The sequence below is a fragment of the Glycine max genome, chromosome 8 (genome assembly GCF_000004515.6).
Source record: "Glycine max cultivar Williams 82 chromosome 8, Glycine_max_v4.0, whole genome shotgun sequence".
In the NCBI taxonomy this organism is placed as follows: Eukaryota; Viridiplantae; Streptophyta; class Magnoliopsida; order Fabales; family Fabaceae; genus Glycine; species Glycine max.
In genome coordinates, this window is record NC_038244.2 from 22,315,271 (window position 1) to 22,337,604 (window position 22,334).

At 32.9% G+C, this 22,334-nt stretch overlaps 3 protein-coding genes across 8 annotated transcripts; 1 reads left to right on the forward strand and 2 right to left on the reverse strand.

The window, feature by feature from the left end:
- The first annotated feature begins 5,680 nt into the window (after positions 1-5,680).
- LOC100792780 (phosphatidylinositol 4-kinase gamma 7) lies at positions 5,681-10,109 on the forward strand. Of its 3 annotated transcripts, none has more exons than XM_006585755.4 (3): positions 5,681-5,887; positions 6,116-6,203; positions 7,527-10,109. In XM_006585755.4, the coding sequence occupies exon 3, from the start codon at positions 7,788-7,790 to the stop codon at positions 9,702-9,704; it is 1,917 nt and encodes a 638-aa protein (XP_006585818.1). In that variant the 5' UTR covers positions 5,681-5,887; positions 6,116-6,203; positions 7,527-7,787; the 3' UTR covers positions 9,705-10,109. The 3 variants fall into 3 exon arrangements, with proteins under 3 accessions (XP_006585818.1, XP_040873770.1, XP_014634724.1); XM_041017836.1 differs by having other exon boundaries at positions 5,722-5,883; XM_014779238.3 differs by lacking the exons at positions 5,681-5,887; positions 6,116-6,203 and adding an exon at positions 6,681-7,229.
- A 537-nt stretch (positions 10,110-10,646) lies between these two features.
- LOC100792253 (probable leucine-rich repeat receptor-like serine/threonine-protein kinase At5g15730-like) lies at positions 10,647-16,533 on the reverse strand. Of its 3 annotated transcripts, none has more exons than XM_006584503.4 (8): positions 15,432-16,533; positions 14,679-15,083; positions 14,183-14,336; positions 13,372-13,498; positions 13,009-13,091; positions 12,864-12,935; positions 11,252-11,455; positions 10,647-11,135 (listed from the first exon to the last, which is right to left on the reverse strand). In XM_006584503.4, exons 2-8 carry the CDS (start codon positions 15,014-15,016, stop codon positions 10,833-10,835), a joined length of 1,281 nt encoding a protein of 426 aa, XP_006584566.1. In that variant the 5' UTR covers positions 15,017-15,083; positions 15,432-16,533; the 3' UTR covers positions 10,647-10,832. The 3 variants fall into 3 exon arrangements, with proteins under 3 accessions (XP_006584566.1, XP_006584567.1, NP_001241274.1); XM_006584504.4 differs by having other exon boundaries at positions 14,679-15,192; NM_001254345.1 differs by lacking the exon at positions 15,432-16,533 and having other exon boundaries at positions 10,833-11,135; positions 14,679-15,016.
- Positions 16,534-20,289: 3,756 nt separating this feature from the next.
- On the reverse strand, positions 20,290-22,334 carry LOC100793648 (uncharacterized). 2 transcript variants are annotated; one of them, NM_001252959.2, is made up of 5 exons: positions 22,199-22,334; positions 22,054-22,109; positions 21,792-21,930; positions 21,246-21,307; positions 20,290-20,921 (listed from the first exon to the last, which is right to left on the reverse strand). In NM_001252959.2, the coding sequence occupies exons 1-5, from the start codon at positions 22,311-22,313 to the stop codon at positions 20,613-20,615; spliced, it is 681 nt and encodes a 226-aa protein (NP_001239888.1). In that variant the 5' UTR covers positions 22,314-22,334; the 3' UTR covers positions 20,290-20,612. The 2 variants fall into 2 exon arrangements, with proteins under 2 accessions (NP_001239888.1, XP_006584570.1); XM_006584507.4 differs by having other exon boundaries at positions 20,304-20,921; positions 22,054-22,097; positions 22,199-22,331.

Here is a 22,334-nt window from a genome sequence, read left to right on the forward strand (position 1 = left end):
ATCCTCCAAGTTTTTGTGTAGTAGATGCCTAAACTATTAGATTTATACTATTTTGGTGGTTTTTGTTTTGTAGAAATACAGTTGAGGGATTGGAAGAGAAATTGAAGCCTGACGAATCTTGCTTAGTGCACCAGGCTTGCTTAACGAGCCGTAGCCACATAGAGGGAAGATTCTGCTTAGTGTGAGGAAGCTGCTTGGAAAGCCTGAAGTCACGTGAAGATGCGCTTAGCACGGCTGCACTTAGTGTGAGAATTGCAAAAACTTATATCATAATGGTTTTTAAGTGAAAAACTAGAGCTTGAAGGGGACTTCTTTCGGGAATAGCACAGAAAACCTAGAGCTTAAAGAAGAAAAGAAGACAACTATTGGGAGCCACCAACTTCCTCCACACCCATCTTCTTTCCATTCCTCCACATAGTATTATCCCTTTTGTATAGCTAAGCTTCTCATGACGATGAGAGGCTAAACCACTGATTGTTGGGGAGCTTTTCACTAAACTTTCTTGATGTAATAACTCTCACTATCTATTTAATGTTATTATAGTTTTCATTGTATCTTTTTGTGCTTATTCACATGTATTTGGTCTGATCACCCATATATATGCTATGTTTAGGGTTTAGGCGTTGGGAAATGTCTTTTTATCCTTAGAACTAGAAAGAGCATCTAAATGCTTCAGTGATAGGGATAGTGCGAAGTTGTGTAGCCTGTTGATGCATCTCCATTAATCATGCAGTTCAACTAATTTCATTGTTGAGGGATTAAGAAAGATATTCGGGGAATTAGGCACATTAAGAGTAGTTTTGGTAGGAAATCCCCCAACAAATTCAAATCCGACGTTTACGATCCTTCGCCACTCTTAGTGTGTGTTTTTCTTACTCAGTCGTAGCTTAGATTAGTATAGTTTGGTTATTTCACTAAAATGCCTGAAATTGTTCTTCATAAATCTATTCATTAATTGTACAAAAATTGGATATATATCGTCTTGAGTACAAACGAAATCCCTATGGAAGCGATACTTGGACTTACCGTTTTAAAATTACCACTTGGACGAATTAGTGCACTTGCTAATGAGTTAACACAGGTCTTCACCAAGTTCTGGCTTAAGTGCTTTCCATTTTGATGCCTAAGGTAGACATTTCCATTATGTACTCCCTTATATTACTTTTGTTCATATATTTCATGGAGATGAATTTAGCCAAAAGGTTACTTGTCTCTGTCCTCTCATTTTTTGGCAAAGTATTGTTCAATTTTCTCAAGAAATTTGTTTGTATTTCCACCCTCGAAAATAGGGCCTTGAAATGCTTTTGGAATGAAGCGTTTCATGATCGTAATGCACATTTGATTGGAACGACCCCATTTCTCAATTTTTGACTCATTAGAGGTTTCTGAAGTGGAAGTGGGTCATTCCGTTCTCAGTGCCAAATCCATACCGTCGAGAATGAGAGATAATTCACTTGAGCAGATACATTTGCATCACTAGCAACAAAAATTAAATAGAGACCACACAATTAATAACATGCTCACAAAAAAACATTTTGCATAATAGACCCGTCACAAGATATCTAGCACAACATTAATTCTTAGTCTTTGGACAAAGAAATTAATTTGTAATTGGTACTCTCAACGCAATGATCAAATATTGACCATTAGTTTTGTTAAATAATAGTCTTTCTTTGGATTGACTATTATTTACATGAAAATACTTTATAATTGTCACATATTTATCATCGCATGTATATTATTATTTGGCCAAATTGTGTTGTTCTTTGAGCCGAACACAATTTGCATAAATAATTTTATACAAAAATCTATATAATTTTAATCAAGTCAGTTTTCACGATATGAATTACTTTGACAATATATTATGTCAATCAATATAGTTAAAATAATCACTAGACATGTAAATAAATGAAAAAGACCTTTTATAGCTAAATTTGCATCCAATCATGATAGCAAAAAAATTAAAACATTAATTACGACAAATAAATATCACATCCGTAAATAATATTATTACAAATTCATGAAAGAAATTAAAAAGAATAATTAAATCATGTATTAATTCGTGAAAGAAATTTTTAGAAGATTTTATACAAATAAAAAAGTAATAAGATTATTCAAAAAAAAAATTCCTTATTACTTATTCATGTATATCAATGAAGTTATACACAACAGTACATAGAATCCATCTAAACAATATATGTGGCAAGAAAATTATCCTACATACACAACATCATGATGTACATGGATGCACAAATAGCACATAACAACCTTATGCAAAGGTATAAACCACGTGGATTTGTCTTCAATGTGATAAAAAAAAAAAAACTTTTGAAGAAAAACTTTATATCGAAAACTTTACGCTAATTGCTTACTCTTGGATTCTCGAAGAAAACGTTTAAAAAAATATATAAAACACCATGAATCGGATAAAATGCAATTCTCGAGAATCAAGAAACGTTCACAATAATTCTTTTTCTATATTAAGAAAGAAAACAAATGTGAACGCAAAACACAATCAGCCATTCATTGAAGACCTTCCGAATACATATATTGTTTATCGGAAACGAAAAAAACTTTAAAAAATATGACGCCAATGCAAACCACAATCGACACAGTGAATATAAAGCAATTTCACGATTTAGCAACAATTATTAATTTTTCCAAATGAAATAGGATTCACCTAACAAAACAACATGACATTACCAAAATAACTTTAATTTTCAATAATCTATCAGTGATTTTGGTATCACTTAAAATTTTAAGAATTTTTTATAAAATATCAACAATAATACGGTTTCTTGATTTGATTTATTAAGGACTACAATCATATTTTAAATTTTTATTAAATATAAATAATTAATATAAATGTTATAATATATTATGTAATTCATATTAATTAATTAATGAAAAATTATAAAATTTCTCAACAGATAATGGGAGAGGGGAAACCGAATTGTGCCAAAGTCAATCTCTGAAAACCCCAATTAACTCTATCCCAAGTTTTCTCGAAATCAATTTTGAAAAGAATATACCCTTCTTTGCCCTTCTGATTATGCTAAAATGAATGATTTTTTGGCGGGGTCTTATTCTCTGGACAAGCACTTTCGAGGCCATCTTGAGGAGGAAATTATAGGAACTAATTTGCTTGAAATTTGTCAAGGAAACTGGATGATCTACCTTGACTATGGGGATGATAAGAGTTACTGCTCCCTTTATATATCTATTTATAATATATAATTTCTGAGATGCGCGCTTATACGTTAATACTATATTTTTTGTTACATCACATGATTTGTTGATGTGTCAACCTCCTCCAATTCCACACCTTTCATCTTACCCTTATGCTAATAGAAACTACTACTAAGAACAAGCCAAAGTGAATTGTCAGACCACATTCTTAATTAGTAAGAATCATTAGAAGCTAAAATAAATTTTAAAAAAAGCTGAACGAATCATTTGTTAGGTGGCATAAACAGAACCGTTATATATTAATTATTATTAATTGTTACTTATTATCTTTGATTATTATACCTCCAGCAGGTGTTACGAGAACATTTAATATGCATTGGCCTTCATCATTGCTAAACCCCAACGAGCAGTGTGCTATAAAGTCATTAGAAGTGGCTAACATAACCTGCTGCAAGCAATAGATCATTGTAGAATTAAGCCTTGAATTAATGTTACCACCTACTCTGTTTGATTTGCTGCTGTCATATCTGAGGATGTTGAAACTTGATTTGGCTTTTGCTATGAAACAGTATACTAAGCTAAGCTAGCTATGGATATCAGGTAATAGAAATGATTTTCCTCTTGCTGATTTTATTCATCTTCCATATATTTATAACAAGTGACTATAAGCACGTGCTGAAATTGGGTCAGCTATCCCAACAAACTTCTAAGTAATAACAGAATTGGTTATCAAATACCAATAACAAACATATACTTTTCTGTTAATATCCTAATATCATATCAGCAAGTATTCCTCAAGCTATCAGCGAGTATCCTTCACGCAGAGTCACGGTATCGTGCAGGTATCCTGTGGGTTCTCTTGGATCTGCTCTGGGCCGTATTGCTATCAGCTTCAGAATCAGACATGAGAAAGAAGCATGAAATAGTACCCTTTGTACCCCAATTGAATAAAATTTATTTGGCTGATGAAAAAAAAAAATACAAGCAAATATTATATTACGCTAGACGGTTAGACTAAATGAGACACCACATCATTCGTGTCATTCATACGTTTTCTAATATTTATTAGCATGTTAATATTTTCACATTGATTGATATGTTTCAATATAAGGTGGATGCATGGTAAAGCTAACGCTTTAACAGATTTGCAAACAAGGAATGGGTCAAAGCTTTTGAAAAGAATTAATGTATCTCTAAAATATTGATAGTTAAAAAATTAATATTCTTTCCTTAATGTATCTCTAGAATATGGATAAGGTAAGTAACTCATTTGACTTACAAACCTAAAATCACGACAAACATTACTATTTTCCTCTATTCATTTACTTAATTTTATTGCAAAACTTATTAGTGTATTTGACCGAGTTAATTCGCCATGTCCCAATAAGTGTAGTATTAAATCCAAGTTTGTATGACAACTAAAAAAAAATCCATCTTTAAATTGGTGGAAATTCATCCATATGAATCTAAAAGTTTTCCTACAATTCTACCCATATAAATTAAAAAGATATATGATAGTATAATGTTAGTTAACACTCCATTTATCAAATAATGTAGATTCGTTCTTCGTTTATGATTAAACTTAATTATAATATTATTATAACATACAATAATATTTAAACAAAAAGAATGACCTTTCTGACCTCCAATAAAGCAAAAAAAGGTCCAAAATAAATACAATAGACAAAAATTTAAGATTATAGAAATTTATTTAAACTTATATTTGTTAATATATTATGAATATTAAATTCCAACCCGTGCAGAGGACAGCTAGTTATTATAAATATTAAGATTAAAAAATGTGTGAACATTAAACACATTATTTAACACTTTGTTTTATCACATTATAGTTCTCATTTCTCTCTACTATTTTTTTTTCTCATTTCTCTCTACTATTTTTTTCATCTCTCTAATGATAGTAATATGTTCATTAAACGTTATCCTAATTTATTTATTTTTAAAAAAAACATTATCCTAATTTTTAATAATAATCATATTATACTTCTCATTTCTCTCTTCTATTTTTTCATTTCTCTACTAATAATAATATGTGCATGATTGTCCATTAAACGTTATCCTAATTTATTTATTATTTTTTTTAAAAATTATCCTAATTTTAATGATAATCACATTATACTTCTCATTTCTCTCATTTATTTTTTTCATCTCTCTAATAATACTAATAATGCGTGTTTGTCCATTAAACATTATCCTATTTTTCTAATAATAAAGATATGGATTAAGATGATAGATACAAAGTACGAACTGCAATCTACATTAGATTTTCAAAAGGACAACAAAAAAAGGACAACAAAAAAAATGAAGTTTATAATGATCAATTATCATGTCAAACTTTCTTAAAGATGAGATGTTATATTCATTTGAAGTACCGCCACGTGCCTCATGGTGGGCCCACTCGACCCCACGTGTCTAAACTTTGTGGATGCAGTGTACTATTTGGCTAAATAAAAAAATATATTAAACTGTACAAAAAAAATAGTAATAAAATAAGGAGTTATTGATTATTTTGATTTAAATGGGAATCAGTTAAAGCATAGACCGTACTATCTCGTTAGCAAGAAAACGATAAATCCTGCGGCGGGACAGTACCAACTGACGCACATCATTCCCTCTCTCTTCGGATCTTACCGCCGACGCTCAGGGCGGTGCCACCGTCACTTCGATCTCCCTCTCGTGGGTGACTATTCTTCATTTTCTTCTCATTTTTTTTTCTTTTTAAATAATTTTTCTCGTGGTTTCTAGAATATACGATCTATTCAAGTTTCTGAAATCTGAACCGAATCGCTTTCTGTTTTTATTTTATGAATCCAATGGTTTGAATTTTTTATTTATTCTCATTTTCTTTTCCTTCGAAATTAAAATTAAAGATTGGTATATAATTTTCCTGTTGCTGTTGTTGATGTAGATACTGAGAAGGTAAAGTCGTTAACCATGGCCGAAGGCTCTGGTATAAAGAGTTGTGAAACTTTGGCTCTTTCTGGAGGTTGAAGAAGGCAAGAATCTTATCCTATTTTATTTTTTTGTTCATTAATTTTAAAATCTGTGTGTAACTAATAGATTTTTTTTTTAAATGTCTAAAATCTATTAAGTACGTGATTGTTAGAATATTTTAACCATTTAGTACTTCGACTATATGCTTCTTCAAATCACAATTTAATGATTTATGGTGTAATAATAATAACAATAATTTAATTTTAATACTTTATTGGTGAAAAGATTTTTACATTGCCAATTAATCAGAAATCATCTTATCCTACTTATGATTTTTAAGCCAATTATTGTAAAACTTAATAATTTACTATATATAAAAATCTGTGATCGGATGATAATTTTCTTCAAGTTCAAACTTTGTGTCCTCTAATTTGTGCAGCGGCAGATCCGTGCAAGGAAAAAATTTGCTTTCTATTAGAATATGGGACTGTCATGTTTCTAAAGAAAAGGAGGATCCAAATCCATTGTTGTCGTAGTTGCGTTCACATATGGTCATGCCAATTCTCATGATAGTCAGGTTTTACACATCAATTTAGGTTGTGGACTTCAGTCATGAGTTAGAGAATGCATGGAGTGACTTTAGTCTTTAGTGCCAGGTTTATGGCCGGTTTGTTTTAAATATAATATAATGATGGACGGTTTGTCTTTAGTTGAGTGAGTGGTTAGGCTAGTTAGAACTTCTTAATTAATTAAGCTTTTCAAATAGTCCTTTCTTTTGGGGGCCACTTCATATGAGGAAATGCAAGCCAGAATAAGTTACATTTTTTATTCTGTTGAGATTAGGTTAAGCAAGGAAAATGCAAAAAAAAAACACTCCTTTGAAAACATAAATTGCATCGTACTTCCTCTTTCCAGTGAATGGTCCTAATTTAGTTATCCACTTGTGATTACTCATATATAAAGATCAATTGCCTCTCTTTTTCTTTTCATCAAGCACGAACTACCTGGTGCTTACTGTCACGGGTGAACAGTGATTTCTTTGGTTGGGAGTAGCCAAATTTAGATGTCATTATATTGCACCGATGGAGGTGATATACATCTGCCAAATTTAGATGTCATTATATTGCACTGATGGAGATGATATCCATCAGCTTCTTTTCATCTTTTTCTTTTGATTGCTATGATTGATTAGATACCTTTGATCCTTCAATAACTAATTAAAAATCCATTGTTAAATTCATAAGGCCGTTCATTTAGAATAAAGTTTAACATCCTTTCTTGTGCTTGACTGAAAATTAATATTTGGAAAATGAATTTTCCTTCATTTGTTTTTATCTTTGGTAATATATCCGTGTAGTGATTTTATTTTTCATTTTCTATCACAGCTTGTGTTATCAGGTGACATCTCCGATGTAGCAGCAGTTCCGTTGAGTGAAATCTGTGTTGTAGAGTAAGCTGTTGTCATGTGAGAACTTTTAAGAGTTTTTTCGATTTTACAGAATTTAATATGATTGTTTATGGAAAAAACTCTTCTCTGCGACATCAAGCGCCGGCATTCGACATTGGTGCTTGCTTGACAGAGAAACTCTCTGCCACTGCCACCTTCGCTGCTGGCATTCAAGTTTGCCTCTTCTCTTTTTCCTTACATGTATCCTGATTTGGACACCTGTTTACATGATGAGATGGCGGTTGCAACCTTTAAAGGACCTCCTAGTGAGTGTTGTGGGAATGGGAAAATGGAAAGAAAGCCTTCTGGGAGGAGACGTGTGTTTGTTCAGACTGAAACTGGGTGTGTTTTGGGAATGGAATTAGATAGAAGGGACAATGCCCATACTGTGAAAAGGAAATTGCAGGTTGCCTTCAATGTCCCAACTGAGGCAAGCTCACTTATATGTGGGGACATGGTCTTGAAGAATGACCTAAGTGTGGTTAGAAATGATTCTCCACTTCTACTCACTAGGACCTTTTTACATAGGAGTTCATCTACCCCTTGCCTTTCACCTACTGGCAGGGATCTTCTGCAGAGGGATCAGAGTGGACCAATTGAGGTTATAGGTTGCTCAGATATGTTTTCAGGAACCAAACAGCTGGTTAAGGATATTATGAAGGCAATAAAAGTTGGCATTGAACCTATCCCCATTCAGAGTGGATTAGGAGGTGCATATTATTTTAGGAACAGCAATGGTGAAAATGTTGCTATTGTGAAACCAACTGATGAGGAGCCTTATGCACCAAACAATCCTAAAGGTTTTGTTGGCAAAGCTCTTGGACAACCAGGACTGAAACGTTCAGTGAGGGTTGGGGAGACAGGTTTCAGAGAAGTTGCAGCCTACCTTCTTGACCATGATCATTTTGCCAATGTACCCTTTACTGCCCTTGTAAAGGTCACACATTCTATTTTTAATGTTAATGACAGGGTCAATGGTAGTATGCATCATAACAAAAAGCAAATAAGCAAGATTGCATCTCTGCAGCAGTTTATTCCTCATGATTTTGATGCAAGTGATCATGGAACTTCTAGTTTCCCTGTTGCTGCTGTTCATAGGATTGGGATTTTGGATGTACGAATTTTAAACACAGACAGACATGCAGGAAATCTTCTGGTCAGAAAGCTTGAAGGGTTTGGAAGGTTTGATCAAGTGGAGCTTTTTCCCATTGATCATGGTCTTTGTCTCCCTGAAACTTTGGAAGATCCTTATTTTGAATGGATCTATTGGCCTCAGGCATCAATTCCTTTCTCAGATGATGAGCTCGACTATATATATCACCTAGACCCATTTCGTGATTCAGAAATGCTTAGAATGGAGCTTCCCATGATTCGAGAAGCATGCTTGCGGGTTTTGGTTCTCTGTACTATCTTCCTCAAGGAAGCAGCAGCTTTTGGTCTTTGTCTAGCAGAGATTGGTGACATGATGAGTAGGGAATTTCAGGGTCTCCATGAAGAGCCAAGTGAGCTTGAGCTTATCTGTATTGAAGCAAAGAAACTTTTAGATCAGGAAGAATTATTTTCTTATGAAGCAGAAGTAGAAGACAAAGATGTGATTCAGTTTCAGCTAGATTGTGAGGATCGGGATTTGGATTTCACTACAAACATAGAAGAGAAACTGACTGTAATGCCACCATTTCAAGTTGGAGCTACAAATGGAATCATTAGAAACACACTTTCTAGACTAGAGGAAAGTGTGATGGAGGACGAGGCTGAGAGTGAAGGGGAGTTGCCCTTTGGTGGTGACGAATACAATGGTCCTGTAGGAAATGGTGTGCCTAATGTTTCAAGGCTTTCTGTGTCTGTGAAAAACACGAGAACTGGTGAGAAAAGTAGGCAGCAGATGGGTGTAAAGCAAAAGAGTGGCTTTTTGGCTGGGACATCATCTGGAAACACAACTGTGAATGAGTTACCTGCAAGCTCATGTTTCGTGAAGCTAACAGATATGGATGAAGAGAGGTGGAATCAGTTTCTTGAGAATTTCCAGAGGTTGGTGATCCCAGCTTTTGTTAATTGCAAACGAGGAAATGTGAGCAAGAAGCAGAGACAGAGACTTGGAACTTCATGCCAGTTTTAGGGGGACCATAAATGAAATGTGAAGTGAACTAATAAATATTAGAGACTTGTACAATGTGTCATATGGTACACATGGAACTATATATAGATAAATAAATAAATAAATACAGAGGCTTTATTTTCGCAACACTGAGGACTGAGGAGGATGGATTATCCAGGAGTAAAAGCAAATGAAGATTTCCAGGTAGGCAATGTCTTGCATCAGCACAATAGAGGGGAGAGCTTATCCACTATAGTAGATGTGAAGATTATGTCCTGATTTGCTCCTTTTTATTTTTCCCACTTTATGTTCACTGGTTAGTATGCTGAATAATTCAGGGTAGATGCCAAAATAAATTTGTATATACCTATGTTTTCCTGGAGATATAAAGGATATTTGTAGTGTGGTTTGTTTGTCGCCTTTAAATTCTTCTGATTTTATCTTTTGGTGAATTTTTATTCAATCCTTGTATATATCGGCAATCTATCTGTTGTCCAAATCATTCTTTGTTTGGATGTGAAAAGAAATAGGAAAAAAAGTAGGATAGAAGAGAAAAAGAGTAGAAAAGGAAGTTTTTAGGTTCTTTAGATTAAAAGAAATTAGAAATAAAAATTAAGAGACAGAAAAATTGACTTTTCTTTTTACTTGTTAGAGAAAATATAATCGTATTAAAAGGCATTTAAATCTTACATAATCTAATAAAATAAAAGTAAGGACATTTTCATCATTTTCTTTAAAACTATCTTCTGGATTATTTTCTTTTCAAATCGAAGAGTCATTTTTAGGAAAAAGTTACATTTTTCTTCTTCTTTATCTTCACCTCTTTATTCGTTTGAGTAAAAAGGAAACCTTTTCCTTCAATCATTCATATTATCTTTATTTGTTCCACAGAAAGCATGCATTCATTGGTATAAATTGTTGGTGGTCATATATAGAACTTATTTGTTATTTAGCAACAAAAACTCACAAGGCAGAACTGATCATTCACAAATCAAAATGTTTCAGAGTAGCATGGGATCCGCTCTTGTTATCTGTACATATTGACTCACATTTTACAGCTAGCGACAATCGATGGTTTTTTCTACAAACTTCCTTGGTTCCCAAAGGCCTACAAAAAAAAAAAATTCACCCCAAAACATATGAATGAGTTCACCCCATTTCCCTGTGGTTTATGGTGGTTATTTTAGTTAATTCAACCTGTTGCTCCTCTATTTGACTCACACTTCGGGAGAAGTTACTGCTTGCAAATGACATGGAGTCTTCTTTCATGAGGCGCTTTTGCTTAATCCTCAATATACCCAGCGAAACCTCACCTATGGAGGGGCGTTTCCTAGGTGATTTGTGTAAACATTTGTGTGCAATTTTAGCAAGCTGCCTCACTTCTTCAAGATTGCATTTTCCCACAAGTTGTTTGTCAAGAATTCCATCTACACCATCATAATCCATTGCAGCCTTGCAGTAAATGAACAATAAAGATGTGAAGAAGAAATCATCAGTCTAAAGATTTATAACACTAGCACTGAGAACTCAAGATGTAGTAGTTCCTTTCCAAAGCAAAAATAACTTACAAGGTGGATATATTCCATCAAATTTTGATGTGGGTGGATGGCAGTGATGAGTTCAAAAATTATTATACCAAAACTGTAAATGTCACTCTTCACTGTGAACTTGCTTGAGGAAATGTATGCTGGGTCCATGTAGCCATATGTACCTTTAAGGCCAGAATTACGACCATCAAAGACCTCTTCCTTTGAGAACCCAAAATCAGAAACCTACATACTCAGTAATTCAGGAGATAATCAATATCAAACAAGAAAAAGGAAGATAATTCTCTTGTCATTATGTTAATACTCCAGGATAGATGGAAAACTTTGCTTTAGAATTCAGCTGCTGTTGGGCGAATTCCAACATTGAAATTGTTCAATTCAATTCCATTTCCATGTTGTTGAGATATGTGACATAATTAGGGATATATTGTTCATTTATGTAATTAAGGAAATTCTAATCTCTTTCCATTATTTCTATATGTAGATTGATTTTAATCCTTGATTCTAATTCCTAAATTTATGGAATTGATTCTCTCACCTAGTGTACAAATACGATGCTATTATTATGAAATAAATACATCATTCATTAGTACCGACATGGTATTAGAGCAGTGCCATCCTCTACGATTAGTTGGTTATTGTTTCGTTGTTACGTTCCTACAGATATGGGTTTATTTGTTTGGTGTGTCTCCTCCAACAATATGTTTTCATCTCTATGTTGCTCCATGATGGATTTTTAGTCGCATCCTTCGTTTTGCTTGGTTTCTGTTTGACAGTTTTAGCCTTCTTTCCCTTAGATGATTGTGTTTGGTTTGTTGTGTTTCATGACTGCTGTTGTGCTCGGTTTGCTGTAACCCCCTTCTAGTTTGGTAGCTGCACTTGGATTGTTGCATTTCCCTTCTTATTTGTTAATTGCATTTGGTTAATTGCACTCCTCTTCTAGTTTAGTAACTGAGCTTGCACCCCTCTTGTTTGGCGGCTCAACGTGGTTTGTTGTGTCCCTCTTCTAGTTAGGCAGCTTCACTTGATTTGTTGGGCCCCTCTTGTTGGATGACTGTGCTTAGTTTGCTGCACCCCTCTTCTTGTTTGTTGGCAGCAATTGTTTGCTTTTCCTCTCCTTTAGTTCAGTAGCCGGGCTTAGTTTGTTGCGCCCCTCTTCTTACTTGAAAATCACACTTGGTTTGTTGCACCCCTCTTCTTCTTTGATGACTATGTTGATTTGTTGCATCACTCTTCTTGTTTGGCTTACTTGGTTATCGTGCTCATCTTCTTGTTTGGTGGTTATGCTTGGTTTCTTGTGCCAACTCTAGTTGTTTTGTGGTTGTGCATAGAAATCTAGACTGTTTTTACCCCATCCTCTTAAGTTTACGATTTGTTTGTTTTCATAAAAAAGGATTTAATTATAACATGATTAAAGCTTAATAAGCTTCAGCCTTCATTTTGAGGGAGAGTGTTGAGATATTCTAGGAAATATTATTGAGATATTCGGTATAATTAGGGAAAACTGTCCATTCATGTAATTAAGGAAATTCTGGAAATGATTATAGTGTTTGAGTTGATATCCTATCAAAACCTTAGAAATTATGATTAAAAGAAACTGACTATCAAAAAGCGATAGTAGAAAAAGGCTTACCTTAGCTCTCATTGAGTGATCAAGTAATATATTCGCGGATTTCAAATCACGATGTACGACGGGTGGGACTGCCTGTTCCGTGCATATTCATGTTAACCAGGGACACTTTTATATAGAATAAGAGAAAATATAACATTAAACATACCCCTTCATGAAGGTATTCTATTCCGTGTGAAATATCACCAGCAATTTGCAGCCTTTCATCCCAACTCAATTCCTTTTCTTCACCTACATGCATGCACAACACAACTATTCTCAATAGATATATAAAGACAGTTTTATTTATAAGATTAAAGGGTTAAAACTTCTAATATAAAGAAAAATTCCTCCACTGTGTCTCATACTTGGAAAAGGTGAAAAAATACATTACATATACTAATAATTGTGAAAAACATGTAACAGAAAGCAAGACCTTCCTGTCTGTTTGGTGAGATTATCATGTAAGTCTTGATATATAACTACCACACACGAAAAATCCTAAGAGGAAAGTGAAAGATCTTCTGCTTACCATATAAAAGGTTTTCTAAACTTCCATTACTCATGAACTCATAAACCAGCATAAACTGTCCTTTATCTATGCAGTATCCTAACAAATTTACAAGATTCCGATGATGCAGTCTTCCTAGCAGAAGCACCTGGATCAACATCTCATTAAAAACACAGTGGAGATAAGAGTGATTAATGTTAAATTCACGGAGTAATACTTGGAGTGGCTCCAATAAGAACCAATATCATTACTTTAAGTGAAACCCAGTGGAAATAAGTGGCCATCCCCACCGTTTTATTTAACTATAGCATCTGGCAAATAAAGGAATTTATGCCTCAGTAGGATTTTATGTGCCAATGATGATGACCATATGCACAATGCAAATATAAACTCAAATGAATTTTCAGGTCATTTTTAGGAATGAATGTTTCAAAACAGAGTTCAAATCAACTGGCACACAGCATACTATAGGAAATGCCTAAAGTTGGGTTAAATTTGAACATCAGACTATCTAATGTATATTGCATGGTTTCTTTGAATTTTTGACATTATGATTTAGGCCTAATCAACAAGCATCAAGCCATGTATGAATGATGCCTGTCAAAATTAAACTGTTTGAGTCTCTCAATCAAAAGAAGACAAATGAAATAGGAGGGAAAACAAAAGTCTATCTATTAAATCCTTTTCCAATATTATATAAATCACTAGTGAAGTTTCAAAAGAAAAGAAAAGAAAAGTTCTGAATCCCACAAACCTTGTATTTAAAGTAATTAAATTTGCAAAGATCTTTTTCATAACCCAAAAAATGAACAAAAAGGTTATTAGCATATACCTCTGTTTGAAATTCTTTCTCCCCTTGTTTAGAATTGGGTCCAAGCATCTTCACAGCTACCACCTCTCCTGTAGGCATCATTGCTTTATAAACTGTGCCAAATGATCCTTCTCCCAATGTATTTGTGAAGTTTTGTGTGGCCTTTTGAATTTCTCTATAACATGTAAAATGTCAGATAGCCCATTGCAAATGTTAATGTCCCGGGATGCATTTTTTATCTAAGAAATCCCAAGTCCTTTTTTCTCTTTTTTCTTCCAAACTAACATGCAATGTATATAAAATTGTGCAAGGTGGTAGCTCTTACATACAATGGAACTTCATTATAAAAGGACATTAGAAACATCCCATTTCCACAAATAAAAAAAATAATCAACACTTTCTTAATGCAGCAACCATAAGGTTTACATCCTAATAGTAGTTATCCAAAAACAAAACATGTTGGAAGAAAGAAAAAAAGAAAGAGCAAGGCTCATGCTCAAAAGAGAAATGTACTTACTTGTATGAGTACTTCAGAATGCCTGATACCGAAGCAAACCCATCTTTATTCTGATGACTCCACCAAGTTGAATGTGAGCTTTTGTGAGGATTGTGAGGATTTGGTGACCTTGAAGTGGCTATGGAACTGGTGAGAGAAGCACTGAAGTCAATGCTAGTTTCTAATCCATTTGTTCGTATAGGGATAGTTGTTAAGCTAGGCTCGTTCGCAGATCGGCTAAGACGATGAGCTCGCTTCTTGTACCACCTTATGCCAAAATATATGAGGCAAGCAATCAAAACTCCAAGGGCCACCCCAACAGAGACACAAACGATAACTAAATCAGCTTGATCAACCATCACTTGACCTCTCTTGATATTCAAGCAACTCAATCATCTTGCATAACTCTCTCACTAGACAGGTTCACTGCCACAAAAGTAACAAAATTTCAACTTTTTAAGCTAATTCAACACTCTATCCTGCTAGAACTGACACCAATTCAACAGTTCATCCACCACCAACTTCAAAGATGAATCTAAACAAAAAATACAAATACCAATCAATACACAATATTGAAACATCTAATTATTCAACAATCATTAACATACCAATAATAAGTCACTTTACTCTCATAAACAACGGAAATAAAATTGTCCACCAAATAAACCCCATCATCCATAAAACTCAAAACCCACCAACCAAAATTCAAAAACAACAATAAAAAAAACTTTTCTTTTCAACTCAGACAGCAAAATCAGGCGAGAAATTAAGAACCTTGTGATTCAGAAAACAGCCCCCACTTTTGGTAATTGTGCTTATTAAGAATGAGGTAGCCAGATGGAGAAGAGAGAAAGAAAGTGTAAAGGGAAATGAAAACTGAAAAAAAAAGTGGAAGAGGTCTGAGTTGGAGGCTTATTCATGCTTTGAAGCCGAAAACGAAATAAAAAGGAAAAAATGAGGATTAATTTGGTGGGTCTTTCTTCAAACACAGCGACGGCGTCTTCATTTTTCGATTAAAGAAAAAAAGGCATGTCAATCCAATAATTGCCTAATTGCTGTTCATAAATTATTACATCTTCAATAGTTTTAATCCTAATTGTGTACTCATTTCCATAATTTCTTCGTTTTAAATGAGATTAATGTTTAACAGTTTACTAAAAAGTATCTCAGGGTAAACTGTAATAAAATGGATATCATCATTCATACTTTATTATGACAAAGACCCATGTTTCATTTTTTTTTCACGGTATCACTTATTATATTTACACTTTTATCTTTTATTTTCCCCTCAAAATATCAAATATCCTTTTTTATCTTAAAAAAATCATTCTAATAATTTGGCCAAGTCTATACCTATACGTATTAAGAAATTACCAATAATGACAAAGTCATGAGGTATAATTTATTGACTATTTCGTAATGTTTTTTTTCATAATGGTTTTAATTACATATGTTTTTTGGAGCTTAAAATATCTTTAGTTGAGAATTTATTGATTCATTAACAAGCGTTAGTTATCCTTAATGTCACTTTACCCAGTATACTTCCATCTACCGATTAAATAAATAATTATCAAAGATAAAATAATCCTTTAATTCTTGGAAATTCCCTTTTATTTTACTTGCACAAAAAAGATTAGAATAAGAACGAAAAAAAAAACTATCCCTCTTTTCTTGTTTGTCATACATTCATATTATGGAGATAGAATTCATGTCATAATTTAAAAAATGAACATGTATAATTCTTTTTCGTAATCGAAAATGATGAGGAAGTTATTGATAATTTGAAAAGAGTATTTTATGGAAGAATTAAGTTATTACTCAACAAATTTGAATTTGAATTTTTCAAAGGATGAGATCAATATTAAAAGTATGTTCATTTCATATGACTCCTCATTTAATTCTTTTGAAGTCATTGGATTTGTTTTTTAGTTCAGTTTGAGAATCTCTTCCCTTCTTCTGTTATGTTCCAAAGAATAACTAGGACCAATTTGTGTCACGATTTCATGTTCTAATTGAACACTTTTCTTTTTATTATTCTTAAAGAATAATATTTTTCTTTCTTTTTACCAAACATACGTGGATTCAATCACGATCTTCTAATAAGAACAAGAAATATTTTTCGCCATCAATCCTTTTATCCCATTCTTCAATAATCAGAAAGAATTTTTCAATCAAGTTTGAATTTTTTTCATTTGGAATCAAGGCTCTTCTACTGTATTTTTATTTACTTTTTATTTATTTATTTTCTAAGTAGTAATAAAACAATAAGACCGAGTATCGAGTTTACAGAAATTATGCTTGTAGTCAAAGTTATATGTATCTAATGCTTAAATAATTTGTGACTTAAATCGAATCTTGTTCATTGATTAAATATAAATATAAATTAATGTAAATTAATTACAAAGCAAAGAACATGAAAGAGTAAGAAACGCTCGAAGTTGTAAAATGGCATTGATGATGAGTTATGGAACATATTGGGGGCTCAGCTTATCAAAACTACTCTTGATGCAATCGTAATGAATTTTTCTCTATTTAACATGAATATGATTATTAATCGCATCTATTAACATATTCTAATTATGACCCTTCAAGTAAGAGAGCCTAAATCATCTAATATCACTCTTAATCCCTTAAGAGTTATATTAAATAATTTGCATTACGAACAGAGATGCATAAAACAGACTAAACAATATCACTCTACCCCTAGACATAGATCACCTAGATGTTCTTCTCAAGTTCTTAGTATATAAATATTTCCCAATGTCTAAATCCTAAAACATTACATGAAAATATAATGATTAAACCACAAACATGTGAATAAACATAGAAAAAAACAATAATATCAACATCATATTAAATAGATAGTTTAAAATCATGACATCAAAGAAAGTTTGGTTTGCATAGCTCCTCACAATAGTGGGTTTTAGTTTCTCATTGTCATGAGAAGCTTACAAATGTAAAACGTGAAATGAAATGAAAGAAAATGGAAGAGAAATGGATCAACCAAAGCTTTGAAGATTGATCATCGTCGCACTGGCTATGGCTTCTTTTCTTTGATTCCTTCCTTTCTTCGTCGTGAACTATGCTAATGAAAGAATGTTTACTTTTTAAAATATCTCTCCCACTTGATGGCCAATCAGAACCACATTTATGCACTTAGTGTGTGCTTGTGCTAAGCTCATGTCCAACTAGATTAAGTGACAACGCGCTAAGCCGCAGGATGTGTGCTTAGCGCACTGCACGTGATAGCTGTCTTTCAAGGTGACTTCTTGCGCTAAACAGACTTGTTTGGACTGAGGAGTCCTGATGCGCAAAGCGAGAATATCGTGCTGAGCATGACACTTTAGTTTTTTACTCCTATTCCATATCTCTATTATATCTTTACAAAAATACAATCAAAATAATTATAAAATTGTTATTAACTTTAATATCTTCTAGATAAAAACTCAGAAGAAGTTAAATTCTTGTTGTTTTAACATAAAAGAAAAGATAAAAGAGAAAAAAATTAAATAATTATGATGTGATTTTAATATACAAATAACACATGCATAACATTTATCAAAATTAAAAGACTAATTTTTTTAAATATGAAAATTTATTTAAAGAATTGAATTTTCCCAACAATTTTATTTTTTTTGTACACATTAGTTTGAGAATCAAAATTCTCACCATATACACACCAGTATATTTTAAAGGCTAAAATTTTCAATTATTTGACAAGACTTCGGAAAACTAAAATTCAATCTATTATGAATTTATGTCCTCATCATGCTTTATATATACTGTAACATCATGCTTATTTGGCGATAAAAAAAATATCATGCTTGTTTATTTTAAATTATCATTTTAGGATGATTAAGTTTTTTCTTTTTTTCATTTCCTCTCCCTTCAAACAAGTAGGAGGATTTATAATTGGATGTTGCTAGGTGGACTCGGCATTATTGCTGAGTGCACCTAGCACTTAAGAGAAAAGATTGAAATACCCTTGATCCGTAAGCCTTTCAACTTGATCCGTAAAAAGGCTTACGAATCAACTTGATCCGTAGAAGTCTTACAGATCAACTTGATTCGTAAGTTTTTTTACAGATCAAGTTGATCCATATAATTAATATCAACATACGGATCAACTTGATATGTATCAACCTTACGGATCAACTTGATCCATACGATTTACGAACCACTCTTACGCATACCCATCACAAATACGAAAAAAGTACAAGGATAGTTTTAACATTTTTTATAAAATACTGGGTGCACCAATAATAATGCTGGTTGCACCTAGCAACACTCTCAATAATTGATGAAGCCGGTAATATTACGTGCCTCTTATCTTAGATTTATTTGCTGTGGGATCCGTTTCACGCGACCGAAATGTGGTGTGTATTTATTGATTTATTTGTGACTTTATGCCTGCATTGCCACTAGTTTTGTTTGGTGTCTTAATAAATGTTTGTTTCGTCCATTTCAACCTACTTTGATCTGAAACGAAGAATGACTAGAGAAATCTTCCTATAAATTTTTCTATTATTCTGTAAAGAATGTATTAAATAAAAAATAAACATCTTTAATATGTGAAAAATATAAATTGTATATATTCCTTATATACTATATAGAAGAAGTAGGATAATTAATATATAAGAATTAATAATGTTGCAGGAGAATTTAGAATTATTATTCTTTTAAAAAAAAATATAAGTTTGTGAGATTTCTACAATAACGTATTTAAACTCATGAAAAAAAATATTTGTAAAGAGAGTTTGACAAAGGGTTTCTTGGTAGCACTTCTGTTTAAACATTAAATGAAGAAATTAAGAAAATTACAATCTACTTTAAACTGCAGCTTAATTACTTTGCATTTGATAGTAATAGTATAATGGGGACTTTGCGAAGGAGCAACCTTAGACGCCAAAGCTGGTGATTGATGAAGAAATTAAATTAGGGCTTTTAACGGTGGGAGTATATTGCTGGTTAGCTTTGCCTTCGATTTCGATAACAAAACGAAAGTTAGGAGTTTAAAGAATATATAGATGAAGTATGTGACAAGGTAGGACTTGTTCGGTTATGAAGAAAATGCAACAAATAAAAATTAAGAAAGAAAACCAAATTAAAGATACCATTCTCCTCCACTTTGGACGTGACGTGAGGGAAAAAGCCCAAAAGGAGAGAGAAGAAAGATGGTGTTGATCTCAAAAGTGTTTTCTCCATTTATTAAAGGAACTCTTTATTATTATTTTTTGTGAATTACTTTGTATCTTCGTATCTAATTCACTTAATTTAATTAGAATAAAATTATAATATTACTTAATTTAATTTGCATCTCAGATATAAGTATAATCCCAATTAACATGTATTCATGAGCCATGATCGATCATCCTGATCAGCACTACAATATTTGTCTCTTTGTTTACTTTTTTTTTTTTTTTTTCTATTCTCACAAGGTACTATTCTAATAATTAAGAGGATAAGGTCCATATATACTCATATGAGAAAGTATGATCTGTCCTCTTACAGTTATAATCCTTTCACTAAAGCGATTGCGTGTCTCATGTGGCAATCACTGTATAATTAAAGTTAATTAAAATAGCCAGATCATATATAGAACTATATATATCCATGATGTGAAACCTCTAAGTAACTATTCAAAGCTAGGCATAATTAATTCACATAATTAAAGATGTAACGATGATACACTTAATTACAACACTCAAACGGCATGCGTTCTACATATATCTATTTTTAGTATGAAATGAAACGAACAAGTATTTGTTAAGTCCTATATATGGTTTTGCATGCCTTTGTGCCACATATTAAACTATAATAAAAAAAAAGCAAATTAACCTATATCATATATATATCTAGGCCATTACCATGTAGTTGGTACCGCAACAACTTGGTGCAAAACTGTGAGCCTAGCAGATACATATATCTATGTCATTAATATGACTGTTGATAATCTCAATTTCTAGGCTCATTGTTATTGATTGGTGGCCTGTGACTCGGTCTTCCATGATAATCCTTATTCATCATGTTTGCAATCTCTTTTGCAGCGTCAGCAAATCTTTGTGTCTCATCTTTCTGAGGTGTTTCTTCAGAAATTTGATGTTCATGACTTGATGAGGAACTCCCTAAGCTGGATTTAACTGGCACAGCAATAATGCAGTCTTGTGAACATGACTTCGGGTACGTGCTGGTGGGAATTCTTCTTGGAACTACGAAGAACTTGGTGGATTTCAAATATTCCTTTGGTCCCATCATCATAAGCTTCTGCATTAATATAAACTAGCAATGTCAAAACTGGATCTGCATAAAATGTGTATATATGTGTGTGTGTCTGTGGAAGCTATAAGTTTTGCATGATCAATATTGCTTTGGTTCCATTATCGTATGCTCTCTTTATTTCCAATATGTAAAGACGACTGAGGTTCAACTTATTTTATAGAAAGAATTATTTATGAACTAGGAACTAATTTTGTGAAACTCTTCAGTTATATATATGGACCATATATATGATGACTCTATATATATAAGCTTTATTGAAATGAAAAACAGACAGAAATTTTATGCAATGCGCATATCAGAGAATAGAACCTGATCATCATTCTTTTGGTCTCGTGATCCAGAAGACTTCTTCAAACCATCATCATCCTTACCTGCCATAGAAGCAAAACATACGGGGAGCTAGCCATGAGTATAATTTCTTTGATGAATTAAATAACACACTATAACGAGTGAACAGAAAAATAAATTGGTTTAATTCGTTTTATATTGCGTAAATATTAACAATTTTCCTTAACAAAAAAGACAAGGATGTTGGGCTTCAAAGTTTAGGAAATTGCTGCACATTAATTCACACAAATTAATTAAAATATATGTACATGAAATCAAAAAACAAGTTTTCCACTCCAAGACTAGTGATGAATGCTGACTAGCACACTCACAAGAGATTTCAATGCCTTTTCACTCAGTTATGTTTTGGAAGGTGGTGCCTGGGCCCATGATAATCATCAGTGAAAGCAACATAACCATCCATTTTGAGCATTCTTGATTTTATACTTTTCTTCCCTTTACATTTTACTATTTTATGATCTCCCTCCCTTTCATCAAAGTCACATATTCCATCAGAATAGGTTGCACCTGAAATCTTTGAAGTCTCTCCTCCATATGCTCCTTTTCCATTCTTAGAGTCCACACTTGTCACCTCATTTGTGCCAAATTTCTTTCCACCAAGCCCCAGCTTCCTCACGTGACCAGCTCCACTTCTCACAAATGGTTCCTATATATCATCCCCATTATAATGCATGATCATTAAATATGCTGAAATAAATCAATTAATAATAAGATGAAACAGCATATGAATATAGACATGCAGTTAGAAATTAAAGTGACATATATATACCTTTTGAGATGACACTCCAAGCTTGTTTTTATTCCCTTCCTCAACTACAGTTACCGCTATGGCAATTAGATCATGCAATCAATCTTTAGCTTAATTGATCTTTAAATTTGGGGTACTAATTAATAAATGGGGAATATTATTTTACCTGGAACAACTCCTGCTGATGAATCTCCTTGGACAGTCATGACCAAGAGACATCCTAGTAAAAGGGTTGAGAGCAACGTGATCTTCATCATCTGATCAGTGTTTCTTCTTTTCATGAGTTTGTGTTTTTCTTTAAC

Excerpts from the sequence above, each read along its gene's own strand:
- LOC100792780 (XM_006585755.4), top strand. The coding sequence starts at position 7,788 with ATGTATCCTGATTTGGACACCTGTTTACATGATGAGATGGCGGTTGCA.
- LOC100793648 (NM_001252959.2), bottom strand. The coding sequence starts at position 22,313 with ATGAAAAGAAGAAACACTGATCAGATGATGAAGATCACGTTGCTCTCA. Across the intron at positions 22,110-22,198 it reads ATCAGCAGGAGTTGTTCCAG|CGGTAACTGTAGTTGAGGAA; the intron begins GTAAAATAATAT and ends TAATTGCCATAG. Across the intron at positions 20,922-21,245 it reads ACCAAAAGAATGATGATCAG|AAGCTTATGATGATGGGACC; the intron begins GTTCTATTCTCT and ends ATATTAATGCAG.
- LOC100792253 (XM_006584503.4), bottom strand. The coding sequence starts at position 15,016 with ATGGTTGATCAAGCTGATTTAGTTATCGTTTGTGTCTCTGTTGGGGTG. Across the intron at positions 13,092-13,371 it reads TTTAGAAAACCTTTTATATG|GTGAAGAAAAGGAATTGAGT; the intron begins GTAAGCAGAAGA and ends GCATGCATGTAG. Across the intron at positions 11,136-11,251 it reads TGATGGAATATATCCACCTT|GCTGCAATGGATTATGATGG; the intron begins GTAAGTTATTTT and ends ATTTACTGCAAG.